This window comes from Adiantum capillus-veneris, chromosome 4 (genome assembly GCF_014529385.1).
Source record: "Adiantum capillus-veneris isolate H3 chromosome 4, ASM1452938v2, whole genome shotgun sequence".
Lineage (NCBI taxonomy): Eukaryota > Viridiplantae > Streptophyta > Polypodiopsida > Polypodiales > Pteridaceae > Adiantum > Adiantum capillus-veneris.
In genome coordinates, this window is record NC_140934.1 from 86,328,235 (window position 1) to 86,343,026 (window position 14,792).

The following is a 14,792-nucleotide window of genomic DNA, read 5'->3' on the forward strand; positions in this document are numbered from 1 at the left end:
TAAGCTTTCACTCGTCTAAGCTAGAGCCCCTTCCATGTTGAACACCGTGTAGTATCTCTTTATTTATTAGAGTCCTGTTTCCATTTTAGGCCTAGACATTGTAGTATGGCAACCTAGTCAACATAAATAAGCCCCAATCCTTATGCTAGGAACTTAAAATTGAGGAACTTCTACAAGTATTTAAAAACATCACAATGCAGTCTCTGCATCCACATTGAGATCAATAGATACGAGAGAAAATGTTTAAAATTATTTGCTAGGAACTTAAAATTGAGGAACTTCTACAAAGTATTTAAAAACATCACAATGCAGTCTCTGCATCCACATTGAGATCAATAGATAGAGAGAAAATGTTTAAAATTATTTTCTAGGAACTTAAAATTGAGGAACTTCTACAAGTATTTAAAAACATCACAATGCAGTCTGTGCATCCACATTGAGATCAATAGATAGAGAGAAAATGTTTAAGACAATTTTAATGATTGCCTAGATTGGATTCACTGCCATGGGAAAGTGCGACTCGTACTTAAGTACAAATTCTCACAAAATGGCAAACCTTCATCAGTTGGTGAGCAAGGCCACATCAATATTTGTGAGAGCAGTTGTTGAATGACTGGCATACATGGGTTATCAAGAGCTGTTTCGCCTCTAAGCTGTAAAGAAGAAAAGAGTGGAGTCCTAGTTACCACTTAAGCTTTGTTCATGAAGTATTTCAAACTTGTTATGAGTTCACTCTTACCAGGACCAGATTGCATAAAGAGAATAAGTATGACTTTATCTCCAAGAAAAAATGGCGTTCTGTTGCATATCCCAGCTTTTCTTTCAGCAGAGGTAGAATGATCTAATCCCACAAAACTTCAATCCATGAGAACTTGGATAAAGCACATCCAAAAAGAGTGTCAAAAAGGAATAGTAGAAAAGGACTTTCTTTTAAGACCGTACAGTGAACCCGGCTTCTATTACGATATAGATAAAAGCTACTTTGAGCAATTAATACTTTGAAGAGTGGTAATCGCCATCTTGGAACCCACGTTACGTTTCCATGTACTTAGAGTAGGTCATTCCAGCATAGCTGGTCCCTCCTGCTACTCTGTTCTGGTCCGTCTAATATTGACCAGACTACCAAAGGCAGGATAATGCTGTTGTACAAAATTTTGGGCTCTAAAATTGTAGAGAATAATTTCTTGTAATACGACAAAAGTCCCATCTTTTCCCCTGACTTCATGTTCCACACAAATACCTCAAGCTATCTAAACTAGCAAAGTTACAACAACAAGATACATATGAGTACCCCAAAACTAGAAACACGTCTTCCACGAGCAAAAGCAAGTAGGCAGTAACTTTACATTTGGATTACAGCGTCCCAGAAGCTCAGCAGACAGTTTTCGAACTTCATGGGCCTCATATTCCCCACAACCTCTGCAAGCAGATTACATCTAAACGTCACAACTTATCCATCAAGAAGAAAACAAGAAACTCAAACACACAAAAGCATGTGGTTAGTAGTGGACCGGTAGAATTATGCATTACAATTTCCTAACTGTATTTTGATGTCAAAAAGATGCTCTAGATTACAAATTATTTCAAACTCAAACTACCAATCCCATATAGAGCTTTCTATGCATAAGCTACATTTTAAGCACTCTATACTAATCTATATCTCAACCTTCAAGTGTTTTAGGTAATTTTCACCTTTGACAACTGCACGTGTTAACCCCCCAATCCCCCCCCCCCCCCCCCAATCCCCTCCCCCCCCCCCTCGGGGGAGAAAAAAAAGCATTTTCCCTCAGTACAGACACATCTCTTTCATCAACTCCATCTCTCACAATGAGAAAGAAACAGCGGGCTAATCAAACTGCTGAGAGAGTAGAAGATGCTTAATGGACTCAGGCTTACTGTTTCCTACCCCAAAGAATGTCAAAGCAAGTAGTTTCAGACTGTACCTATCCAGGAGAAAACTTGCTATGCACGGCTCTTTAGAGGAGAAACCTTTTCCAGTTTCTGCTCAAAAAAGTACAACCTGAGTAAAATCACTAACATTGCACAAGGTGAAAACCTAGCAAAACCATTGACTAAAAATATGGAAATAGAGTACCCCAACTACTCCCATAGAGCTCCTTGCAGCTTCCATCAAAAGCAGCCAGTGGAAGAACCTTTAAAACTAGCAACGGGCTCAACCTTTCAAAAATGGAACTGTTCAGCCTTTCTTGAAGTTCTTTGTCCTCTTTCTCAATGAGGTCCTCTGATAACCTGTCACATATGACTACTAGAAGTTAGCATACAATCATCAACAGTGACACGGAAAACAGAAAAATTTAATGCCATGCCCCAATAGATAAAGCTTTGCAATGACAAAAAGAAATGCCCTCCTACAGCCTGACTGACAAACTTAAAGGAAATAATATCATGAAGAATAAATAGCTGCAAAAAGAACTATAAATTGTCTGGCTATGTCAACCCAAACAACAGAATCAAGTTGTAAAGGTACCACAAACATCAGCCAACCTGAGAAAAAAAGTACTGTCAGGAAAAACCAGACCCCCAAACTCTGACAATATCCTCTATTAGCAGACCACCCTCGTCTCAAAACTAATATTTAACTGGATAGAAAGTGGCCAATCAGCACAAAAAGGCTGAAAATCATCTTTTGAAACATTGTTCAAGCTTGTATGATCTTTATTAAAACAAGCCATTAGTTAAGACACCTGATTGGAAAAACACTGACCTAGTTTGTCGGGCCATGAAAAGAAAGACATGTCGGAACACAGAACTAGTATTATTGAGCAGCTGAGTGCAGATTTGACTTAGAAATCTTGGTAAGACAGGATTTGATGGCTCGGAAAACATTTTCCTCAAAACCACATCAATTATTTCCTCCCACTTTTGCACCTGCACCAATATAATTTCTACATGTCATTTCTATTCCAGTATGGCCCACAAACGAAGGAAATTATATCCACCTCACATGCCCAACTTGGTATCAAACGCAAGATTCGATCAACATCTGAAAACACCCAATCATATTCCAATCAAGCTCCTCTTCAGTGAGAGAATAAGCAATTTTGTAACAAAGACACGCTACCCTTTTAGACTGCACCTGGAGAAGAGAGCTCTTTGTTGGATACCCCTATTTGGCCGGGATGCATGGGGAGCTGTGTTTTTTGAAGCATATTCCTGCAAGAGGTACTAGAAGATATTAAGCTTCCTAGGGGAGTGAATCATATCTTACTTGAGGTTGAAACATTAGCATGCTAGAAAACACTTTTATGGAAACTTCAGAAAAGATGTTTTTCCAATTTCTCTGATACAATTTTATGCGGCCAGCATCATTTTTGAGTATAAAGTATGATAGTGACCTGGTGCTGTCAAGGAGAACACATAGCACCACACAAGTATCGCCATGGTCTTTCAGTAAAGAGATTATAGCTGCACTGGCTGCAGATCGCACTTTCTCATCTCTTGAATAAACGTGCTGGATAAGAGCTGGAAGTACAAACTCTGGATCTGTAGAACAACCAAAAGCATAACAAAATTCAAACATGTAAGTTACTTCTACACATGCTGAACAAGCATTAGGAGAGTTTTAAAGCATACATCCTTTGCTAATTGGCAACATCAACTAGAGGAATACTTTTTCCTTTAATGAACCTATCCCATCCTTGGTATTTAAATCATGATGAATGCATGCTTTAACATTCTCTTTATTAGATTGTTTTGATACACGACAGCACAGTGTTCTATTAAACTGTTCATTTCAATACCCTTCTGCAAACATGTAATAGGGCCTACAGGAGCCATGAGAACTTGCCCAACTTCGACAACAGTTGTGAGACCTCAACACGGTTTGCCAATTCAGTATCCCCAAGACGCTTCAGCAAATGAACCGCTACACACTGCCTGCTCTCAAAAAACTTCACATATCATCGATGTGAAAAGTTGTGTTTCCTATAAGAAAAGGATAGCACAAAGAAAGTCACCTCACTGCATTGGTCGTATCATGATCGGATGAAGAAAGAACATTCAGCAGCTCTGAAAGTACACCAAGAGCATTTTGCCTCTGGGCTAAATTATCAGAACCAAGTAGCCCAAACAACCTTTCCATTTCAGGAGCACGAGGGTTTCTGACAGATGGTCACAAACAACACTAATCAGCTCTGTCAAACAGAAACAAATAATCATCAAGTATGATATTGGAGTACTATGCCAGCCAACTATTTCTTTAGAATCTCTATAGGTGTCTTCGATGTGTATGTTAAGAAAACTTACATTGCAAAATAGTCTGCAACAAAACCGACCACAGCTTTAGATGTCGAGTCTCGCTCATCCAACAGATCCATAAGCAAAGGAGCCACGGTGTCCATTTTTAATGTACCCCCATTAAAAAACTCTGATTGAAAAAGAAGGGCCCGAAGTATGGCAATTGCCAGATCTAGGACATCCTCATGTTTGGTCTGTAGCTGAACAAGTTCTAGCAATTCAAAACTCAGATAACTTAAAAGAGTAACACACTCCTAATACGTAAATTTCAGTACCTGCCCAAAAAGAGCTTGCAAAAGCGTAGATCCATAATCTTGCAAAATGCACTCTAGGTCTTGTGGGCTGAGACGCCCTATCAATAAGACTAAGCAAGTTAAAAAGAAGACTCGAATCTCCTCAACTCTCCTTGTAGACATACCACCACCTGTCTCTTCTCCTTCAGCATGCAAGCTGTGCTGAAATAAAAAGGCAGAAACTCTTAGACACCATAGCCACAGTAGCAAGGAGAAATAAACTTACCACATCGATCATGGTTAAACTACGCAGCTACTATTAGCTTATGATTTACTCTTCTCAACCTCCCCCATTCCTACAGAGTGGTAATTTTCCTAGCCAGTGCTCTTTCGTTTATGAAATGGTAGCAGCCTATGCTTATGATCAAAAGCTGCCATTTTAAAATAACCGCTCAGGAAAATGAACAAGAAAGTAATCTGTTGAAGAGATAAAAACTAGAAAAGTGTACCTAAAGCAGAAGGTTTAAACTTGCTTGCATGCAACCAGACTGCAGACTGCAGGCAATATCAGAAAATCAATTTCTTACAAGGTCATAGACTGCAACTAAAATGACTATCCTAGAGACACATTTTTTATCTCTATTTCCCAAAATAGAAAGCTGCCTGTGCATGCTCGAACAGAGCTTACAATCATTTTCTACCTGCTCTGCTCTATCATGAGGGACACTAGAGTACGAATCCCTAAGGATTCGGGAGGATTTGTGCGTTTCCAGGCCCTCAAGGAACCCAAAGAGCAGCACTCAAGAGATGTGATCCTAACCACACTCTCGCTCATGGTAATCTGCTCATCCCAGCTGCCCATCAAAACAACCTATTCAACTTAGTTCTGTTTGTACACTCCCCCAGATAGGCATCAAGCGGGTCCTGCTATATGAAATGCTGGTTGTACCTAAGACTAGCATGCAAAACTCTCTCTTGTCCCTGCAAAGCCTGGGCTTGTGATCAAAGAGATTGCTACAGCTTTTTACAGTGATCTTTTTTCCGCAGAGGAGCCCTCAGAGACGGAGGAGTCCTCTAGGTTTGGATGCATGTGAGACAAGGTGTTACTTCAGACATGCAAATGGACTTAGAGAGGCCGTTCTCAGAGGTTGAGTTGTTGGATGCCTTGCAGGCTCTATCCCGGCAAAGTTGCGCTGCAGAGGATGGTCTCACTCCAGCGTTTTTCGCACGGTTTAACGCTAGGTTTTCAGCATGTGATGGCTCAGGTGTGATGCCTAAAAGTTCCACAGAGAGTCCCAAGAGCAAGGGAGAGTAGACGACATTGGGCAATGGAGGTCGATCATGATCCTCAAGTTAGCCTACGAAATCTTAGCAGGCTCTGAGTTTGACAATCAAGCCACTCCATGGAGACTGAATTCATGCCAACCAGACTGATTTAGTTAAGAAGCAGAGTATCCTTGACACATCTTCACCTATTGAGAGGCCACAACCTTGGCTTGTATACAAGATGAGGATCTGATGGTACTGCTTTTGGACTTCAAGAAAGCTTCCAATCAGGGTGGGCATGTGCTTTCTTGAAGGGACTGTGCTGAGGACAAGCTTTGCAGAGGTATAGATCCAGGGTTTAGCAGCACTGTACACCACTGCCACAGTCAAAGTGTAAGCATGTGGCAAGGGCAGAGGTTTGCATTGCCAAATCAGTCAAACAGGGCCACTGTGACAAGTTTTAGGGTTAGGGTTTCTCTATCTAGACTGGAGCCGCAACTGTCTATTTCCATCCAATCATGGAATTTCTCTCTCTAGGAAAATGGTCCTACCAAAGTCTGAATCATAGCAAGAAACTCCCAAGCCTCACAATGACTTTCTAAAGATTCTACTCTCTCTAAAGAGATTGCTGATTTTCTCTGTAAATCTAAATTTTACAGTTTTGTCCCTCTAGAAAAGTGCAATTTTCCCTCTAGTTCACTCCATTATTGGAGTGAAACAAGGTTTTCCGTTGTCCCCTACCCTATTTGGTATGTATATAGCTAAGGTTTCTGATTACATTGAGAGAGAGGGTGACAAAGGTGCCCAGCTAGCAGGGACATGGATTCCATTGTTGTTATATGCTGATGATATTGCGTCGATCTCTAACTCACCGGAGGGTATGCAGACATTTGGATGCATTGCATAGCTTTGCGGAGGATAGTGGATTGTCTATAAACCTTGGTAACACTAAGGTTATGGTGTTTAACACCACACCTCAGTGGGTCAGGAGATCAGCACCTACATTCACTTATGGTCAGAAGACGGTGAAGTACACAGATGCATACACTTATCTTGGGTATTCTTCACTAGGCCAAGGTTTTCTTTGAAGAGAACAGAACAGCAGAGACTAGACCGACCAGAGCGTATGCAGCCTTGGGAGGATTGGAGAGGGTGTGTTCGTAGGTTCAATTCTAGGAACTCCAAACAAAGCTCTGGCTCTTTGATACATTGGTAGCTTCAGCTATGCTCTATGGGGTTCATGCTTGGGGACCCTCTGTAGGTCACGATGGGTGGCGAGGGATGGAGAGGCCCTTGGTATCTATGATCTCTCAATTGATTAGAGCCAAGGCCTCCATGCCATGCGAGATCATTAGAGCTGAGTTGGCAGCCCCCCCACTCGAGATAGAGGCGCTTACCAAATCAGTCTCCTTTATGCACAGCTTAAGGGATACTACCAGAGACACATATGCTAGATTGGCCCTTGAGTCCTCCAGACAGTTAGCTACACAAGGTGCTGGCATGCATTGTCACAAATTGACAACATGGCATGACCATGCAACTTATGGAATATAAAAGAAATACCGAACGGAGCGCCAGTCTTTGGGGCCAATCTCTCTTGGCACGGAACTACACCGGCCCGTTTCAACTCTTGAATTGTGAAGTATTTTGAAGTGAATCTCTATTGTGTCGCAACAGAATCTAGACTTGGGGTGTCCAAGTTTGTTGCAGTGGTATCAAAGCACAGCCGATTTCTCTTCTACTGGGAAATCTGATCCTTCTTCTCGCGGAACCTATGGATCTCGAAAAGAATCAGTCGACCTCTTCCGCCACCGTTGAGGCGGGAGGAGGCAATACGGAAAATTCAAGCGACTTAGCAGAGAATGAGTACGAGCCACCCTAGCCTACACAGTATGAACTTATGGAGATGCAACGTTGAAGCAGGTTGACCAGTGCGCAAAGCAGACGCTTCAATTTGCTAAGGATCCCTAGTATGCAAAATTTTTGACCCACCAGTCGATGGCTGAAGTGCATACCCAGTGGCAAAAAGCCATGAACCACGAATCAAACCAGCAATCAAGAAACATCCTACTCCGAGGATGTTCACTGAAGAAGAACTCCATGATGTGGTTCATACCCAAATCAATCAGCTTCTGGACACGAAGAAGCCATCGAAGAAGCATTTGAAGAAGCGCAAGAAGGGGACTGACTACCCCGGTTACTTGGGCTGTCAATCTTCTTTTGCATGTGCACAAAAACAGAAGAAGAATGTGCGTTTTGAAGGACTACCCAATTCTTCTTCCTCTCCTTCTGACAGTTCTTCTAGCTCTTCCTCTTCCAATTCAAGCGAGGAGGACAGAAAAGGCAAGAAGCGAAGCAAGAAACAAAGCTTTGGAAAGAACAAGAAAAAGGCAAAGAAGATCAGATTCCAACCAGTTTCTAATCGTTCTACGGAGAAGTCATCCTCTAACAGTTCGGACTTCGATGATCACATGTTTATGCAAAGAGGAAACACTTTTACAGAGCCAACCAGTATGATTTCCTCGAAGATAAGAACAAAAACACAAAGGAATTTAAAGAGGGTGGACAGTAAGTGAAATTTGAATCCTTTTCTCGATTTTGAGATGCTCCGAGGGCTTTGGTTTTCATTCAGTAGTTTGATATAGCCTTCTCCGGAGGGCATTACTCAGAGCACTCCAAGATCAGGAAGGCAACATCTTTTTTAAAGGGAAATGCATGAACATGGTGGTCCACTCTTCTTCTCAGGAAAGAAGCTCCGAACAAGTAGTTGAAGTTTAAACCGCTCTTTATTTCTTCTTGGTTTACCAAGGAATACGAACGAGATGTGAGAACCGCTTGGAACCATCTTCGAATGACCAAGGGTGACACTTTGGACGCATATTGTGAGAGGTTTTGGGATTCTTTTCTACCGACCTCTTCATTTAAGAAGGTCACTTTTAAAGAACACATTGAGAGGTTTTGTTGTGGACTCCCTACAGAGATCCAAGATTACTGCCTTGAGCAAAACTATAAGTCTATACAGCAACTAATCATCAGTTAGAGATCAGCAAGATCTGGATGTGATGGCTGACTGAATGTGATCCTAGGTCATCAAGACTATCTGGATGAGATGACCAAATACTAATGTTAGTGCATAAAGAGTTCCGGAAGGATGAGATGACTACAAAGAGATCTAGGTGCATCAAGAGTACTGGACTAGATGAGATAATGATTGTTTGCACCTCGGTGATCAGTGTGAACTCAATGCTTGAATTGTGAAATGCATGCTCTGTGATGTCTTGTGGGGATGTCCATGGGCAGGTTTGCTTGAAATGCAGAAAAGGATATGAATCTAATAGTGACAAGATTTAGTGGATCAAGACATCCGAGAAAAGATCAACACGGTCTGGATGTGATACCTAAATATGTTACATTGATCATGATTTGTATCTTGGACCCTCGACAGAAATGTGATTGATCAATAATTGATGTCTTTGTGCAAGTGTCGCAATTTGATGCATGGTACTTTGTCAAAGTCGACGATGCGGAAGCATAGAGCAACAAGGAGAATACACGAGAGAGCGATACCTTGGCAATGAATTGATAATAATACAATGGAGGTAAGGTGGGTCTTATATACTTCCCTTGGCAAATTGCCCTACCCAAGATTTGACAAATAAGTAAAATAAATACCTAACGCCAAAATAAATATTAAGATCACATTTGGTTATGCACTTGAGATGGTATAACTTTAACACCCTCTCTGCACCTCATAGTGGACATATGTAAAAAGACCAAGTCGATGAAGAAGCTACCATGGATACCTCAATAGAGGATCCTTTCCATTGGATACACCTCGGTTATGCAACCTCATTTTTCACCTTAGAAGAATGCAATCTTGATCACATTTGCCTCATAGAAATTGAATTGTAGACCACACTACGTCCAAGAATCCCCATTTGTGAATTGTGAACACGTCACATCCAAACTTTCCTAGATAATGAACTCTGAACACATCCTGTCCATAATCCAACGATGAATTGGCACGCACATCCATAGTATTTTAATATGCGTTGGTTCCTTGCCACATGCATGCGCCTTGAACTTCAACCCACGGCTTCAAACACAAATAACTTGAACTCCAACACATGGGTTCAAATCATTTGTAGGGAGCATTGTTTGCCCCTCTCTACCGCTCACAAGCCTCTCCCTAGCTGAATCTAGCTACCGCAACTACCACCTGACTAGAAATCTAGCATCGTGGCCACCACCATGTGTGTCATGCCAATCTCCTCTGTCAAATCTTTATCATCATTATCTCTGTCTAACTTGCCTTTGCCTTTGTTCCTGCTTTTGCCTTTGGCTTTGCATTCACGAGCCAAACAAAGACTCTTCTCGCAATTATAACAACGGATCTCGAACCTCGTAGTGGGTACCGAGGCAGCTAACTACGCATTGGTTCTACCATCCTTGTGTCACAAAGTGATGATGTGGCATGACCATATGGCAAAGAAATGGCCAAGTGGACAAGAGAAACTGAACGGACTAACTTACCGGCCGTGGGCCCGAAACCCTAAAAGACAAAAGCTTGAACCTTGAAAGGGATTTTCGTAAAATGCATTGACATGCTGGCGTGGCAGATCGTACGGTTACAAACGTGGTAGGGCCGTACGGAATTTCCGTGATTCACGCTACAGGTGCCACCTGGCAGGCTGTACGGATTTTTGCAAAAAACGCTGCTTTTGGAAATCTCCAGCGCTAGCTTTTGGGGACAAGTGCTTTTGGGATTGACTGCTTTTGAACTCTTGGGGCATCCCTTGTAAGAATAAAAGAGCCCTTGGGGCCTCACTCTGCAGAGCATCTGGACGCAAAGTGTGAGAGTAGAGGTTCCTCGAGAATTGTACTTTGCAATGATTCATGATAAAGAAATACCGAAAGGGGTGCCAGACTTTGGGGCCAATACCTCTAGGCACGAAACTGCCAGGCTAGGTTGGACAGGGGCTTTGCAGCTTTGGGGTGGCTTGAGAGGCAGTGTGCTCATGTACAGTTTTAGGAGCCGCGCACGAAGCTTTGGTTGTTCGATTCGTTGGTCACCCCGGAATTGTTGTATGGATCCATGGTGTGGGGGCCTAGCCTCAGTACAGAGGAATGGAGGCGTATGGAGAGACCACTAGTTATGATGATTGCACAGATGATCCGGTGCAAGGCATCAATACCACATGCTATTGTCAGAGTTGAGATGGCAACATCCTCCATAGTGACAGAGGCCATATTTCAGAGTGTGACAGGCCTACATCGCATATGGGAGCTCCCCCCAGAGAGATATTCGAGATTGGCACTGGATTCCTCCAGACAGTTAGCAGAAGATGGGGTTCATGATTGTTGGTATGCACAGATGCAGACATGGTTTGGGAGACATGGACTACAAATGGATGCACTTCCACCCTTCCAGTCTTGGACTGCCCGCACCTCCAGCTTACGCGCACTAAGCGCAACCGGGTGATCAGATCAGATATTGTGCAGCTGGAGACAGAAAGGACCTGGCAGCGACCTCCAGAGCCATTAGGCACGGAGATGGCCCATTACAGGGACCACTTCTTGCATGTTTCGTTGGAAGGTTTTGTGATTCGGCCAGCATACATGGATGTACATCTCTCACATGGGTTGCGCAGTGCCATTGGGCAGATTCGTACCTCCTCCCATCAACTACGCATCGAGATAGACAGATACATGTAGATGGCCCGGACAGATAGGACATGTCAGCTATGCCACCAAGAGGTGGAATCTGAGGAGCATTACATTTGCCGCTGCACAGTCTATTACGAGATCAGGGGGAGATACCACTGCCTTTTCAGAGAGGGCTTTGGACCATTACGTCGGGTGATGGATTATGAGGACTAGAGATACCTCGGACTCTTTTTACTAGAGCTGAGGAGGCACAGGGACACTTATTACAAGACAGTTCTCCACCAGCAGATCGACAACGCACTATGCGTGACTTCTTCAGTAGAGAGGGAGAGGACCTTGAGACACAGACTCCGTCTATGGATACAACCACACCCCCAGGACCACGTCCATCGAGGCCTAGAGGAGTCCGTCTTGATCAGGCCACTGCACAAGGTCGTACTCGCCGTCCTCGACCACCCGGTCCTCGACCCAGACCCCGCCATTTGCACCAAATCAGAGCCATCATCGCTCGACATTGGAGACGAGTGCCACCTTTCAGCGGCCTCTCTATACTGGATCTACCCATCTGGGATATCCTGGGATAGAGGACAGGGAGATAGAGAGTTGATGGTCAGATTTGGATGGGATCAGTCATGTATTTGTACATATTCTCAGTTTTAGCTTAGTTTTAGCTTTGTAGACTCAAACATCACTATGATGTTGAGTAGATCTTTTTTTCTATTTCAGTAGACGAGAGATGTATTACCAGATGTATAGTTTCTTGTCTCATGGGCCATTTTGGCTCTTTTGAGACGTTAATATATCTTTCTTTCTTTCTTTCTTTCTTTCTCTCTCTCTCTTTATTAAAAGTTCAGTAATTTTGTAGTTTCTATTCGTGTGTTGCTATTGATTTCTCGCTTGGGAGTGTCCAAGCCTATTACACCTTGTCAAGCTTGCCTTTGCCACTATCCTCTAGCGAACTCGTGCATTTGCCTTTGGCTTCACAGTTACGAGCCAAACAATTTAGAACAAAAAAGGAGGTAAGTCTATCGAAGGACTTCCAACATTATAATTAAAATAAAATTTGGGAAAAAAACCGCAAAAGTGATTGAGATGGTTCAGAAATTTCAGGTTGTATTTAATGGAAACATTTCGACTTTTCCAGAGATAAATTGAGGACTTAACTTCAACCATTGAAACTTTTAGGTGAATGTTTAGCATAATAAGTAGAGCGCACTAGACCAAGGTAGTAACCTTCAAAAGGATCATGTTTTTCATTTTAAGAGAAATGTTTCACATAAGTTAATCATTCTGCAAAATTATAAATTCCTTTCTCAATATAGCCTGGCCCTCGGCATTGGTTAACACCTATTTCCTTTAAAAGGAGGAATAGACACACTTAGATCTTGAAATTTCAATTCCATTGCAAAGTATCCATTTCAATAGACTACTGTTGAGGCGCATTCTGACTCTGAACAAAAAATTCAATCATGTAATACACCATGGAGCATAAACAGGAGCTTAATAGAGAAAGATTAACTTGTTTCACATTATAACACAACATGTTTGGTAGAGATGGATTAAGTGCTAGATCTCTGATTCGGGTGGATATTATTGAATTCCAATGGGACCAATCCCTAAATTGTTACATGAGGAATGAAAATGCTACAATAACATGTCTCCACCCCTTTCCAAGGAAGAAGTTGCTAGCTTGTTTCGACACAGCTACGTATTTTGCGATATCAAATACTCTGCCTCATGAACGAAGGGGTTTTAGAAGGAAAAATGCACCTGCAAGCCTTCAACCCAATTTTGAAGTTCAGCTTTGGGATCCATTTGCACAAGGGAGCTATCTACCAGCATCAAAAGACCATAACGATCCCAACATGATGATAATACTGCCATCAAAACTGCCAGATCCTCTCCATCTGCAAGTTTGACACACAATCATTGGAAAAAATAGACCTTGAATAGACCTCAAAAATTGAGCCCAAAAATGTCTCACCTCTCCCTTGTGCTGTAAGAGTATCTCGAAACTTTGCTAGATTATCCAAGCATTTGGCAATTTGCTGCAACCCCTTTGCATAGAGAGGACGACTATCTTCATTCCACTAAAAAAACATACACATGTCAAAGCAGTTACAGTGTATGTGAAACTAACCAATCACAACAATCCTACCTTCCTAAGCCTAAGAACAAACTTGAGCAGTGTATCAAGATGCTCCCAAAGAAGCTCTTCCTTTGCTAAAACTCCTGTCCTTGCAGATGTGCTTGCCTCCAGAAAATTCTCCGGACATTTCTCATATGCTCGAAAAAGAGATGAAGAGTTGGAAGTTGAAGTGCCTACTTCGTTATTGGACATAGAACTTTTGAGTTCACTTATTGGGGCCACAGCTGGATTATCTCCTGTATATTTTGAGATGAGAATGATGCAGTCTGATGCCATCACAGACAACCTTGTGGGCATGTCCTTCGGGCTATAAAATAGTGGCACAGAGGGATAAGCTAATGCAAAGCCCCCGCACTCCCTGAATTTGTGTTCATTAAAATTTAAAACAGAAAAAGATGTTATTTCACCAACCTTGACTCCACAATGAGGAAAAGATTTGAAATGCATTTGATTAATGCAACCAGGGCAATGTCCTGTGTACCTGTCAAAACAGCCCAGTGGTAACTAACATCAACAAGACTTGTCACACTTTTTGCTACAAATCAGACCTGCAATTTTTTCTTTCCTTTCCTTTTTTCCCGGGTGTCGGTCTTTGTGTGCGCAGTGACCATCTAGTTGTTTGACACATCTGTGCTCTCTTTTCTCCTCGGTGCTCTATGTAAAGTTAACAGGTAATTGAATTAGTACCGCCCTCTACTGTGTATTGGCCAGTTATATGGTTCCATTGCCAGGATTTGACCCAAGTCGTCTGGGTGAAAGCCAGCTATCCTAACCGGACTAGACGACAATGGAGACGCAATATATTGAAGATTCAGATTTTGCAAGGATTTATGATCAGCTTGTTGATGGGCAACATCATGAACACTATATGCTTAAGAATGACTTTCTCATGATGCATAGAAAGTTATGCATTACTAAATAGTTGCGGCCAAAGGTTTTGATGAAAGTCATGCTTCATCATATGCTGGGCATCGTGGAATTGATGTGACAATGAAAGCGGTTGAGGCATTCTTCTCCTGGCTAGCTTTACATCAAGATGTTCACACATTTGTAAGATTATGCTTAGTATGCCAAAAAGTCAAATTTGACAGGCAAAAGCAACCGGGATTGTTGCAGCCATTGCCAAACCTTGATAGGCCATGGGAATGCATAGCGATGCACTTTATCTTTGACCTTCCAACAACGCAAATAGGCAATGATGGGATTTGGCTATCATTTGT

At 42.2% G+C, this 14,792-nt stretch overlaps 1 protein-coding gene across 3 annotated transcripts in view; it reads right to left on the reverse strand.

Moving 5' to 3' along the window:
• The window catches only part of LOC147459546 (ARM repeat superfamily protein), a 159,136-nt gene that overhangs the window by 103,249 nt on the left and 41,095 nt on the right, over positions 1 to 14,792 (reverse strand). For 2 of the 3 annotated variants that reach the window (XM_086510795.1, XM_086510797.1), the window contains exons 4-20: positions 13,984 to 14,053; positions 13,582 to 13,879; positions 13,408 to 13,513; positions 13,194 to 13,330; positions 4,533 to 4,712; positions 4,267 to 4,457; positions 3,978 to 4,121; positions 3,809 to 3,897; positions 3,357 to 3,504; positions 3,098 to 3,174; positions 2,961 to 3,004; positions 2,726 to 2,889; positions 2,096 to 2,250; positions 1,944 to 2,001; positions 1,347 to 1,419; positions 740 to 841; positions 557 to 653 (exon numbers count right to left, since the gene is read on the reverse strand). In XM_086510795.1, the coding sequence (XP_086366921.1) occupies positions 557 to 653; positions 740 to 841; positions 1,347 to 1,419; positions 1,944 to 2,001; positions 2,096 to 2,250; positions 2,726 to 2,889; positions 2,961 to 3,004; positions 3,098 to 3,174; positions 3,357 to 3,504; positions 3,809 to 3,897; positions 3,978 to 4,121; positions 4,267 to 4,457; positions 4,533 to 4,712; positions 13,194 to 13,330; positions 13,408 to 13,513; positions 13,582 to 13,879; positions 13,984 to 14,053 (2,133 nt within the window). The remainder of the gene's footprint in view (positions 1 to 556; positions 654 to 739; positions 842 to 1,346; positions 1,420 to 1,943; positions 2,002 to 2,095; positions 2,251 to 2,725; positions 2,890 to 2,960; positions 3,005 to 3,097; positions 3,175 to 3,356; positions 3,505 to 3,808; positions 3,898 to 3,977; positions 4,122 to 4,266; positions 4,458 to 4,532; positions 4,713 to 13,193; positions 13,331 to 13,407; positions 13,514 to 13,581; positions 13,880 to 13,983; positions 14,054 to 14,792) is intronic. The other variant, XM_086510796.1, reaches the window with a different exon arrangement.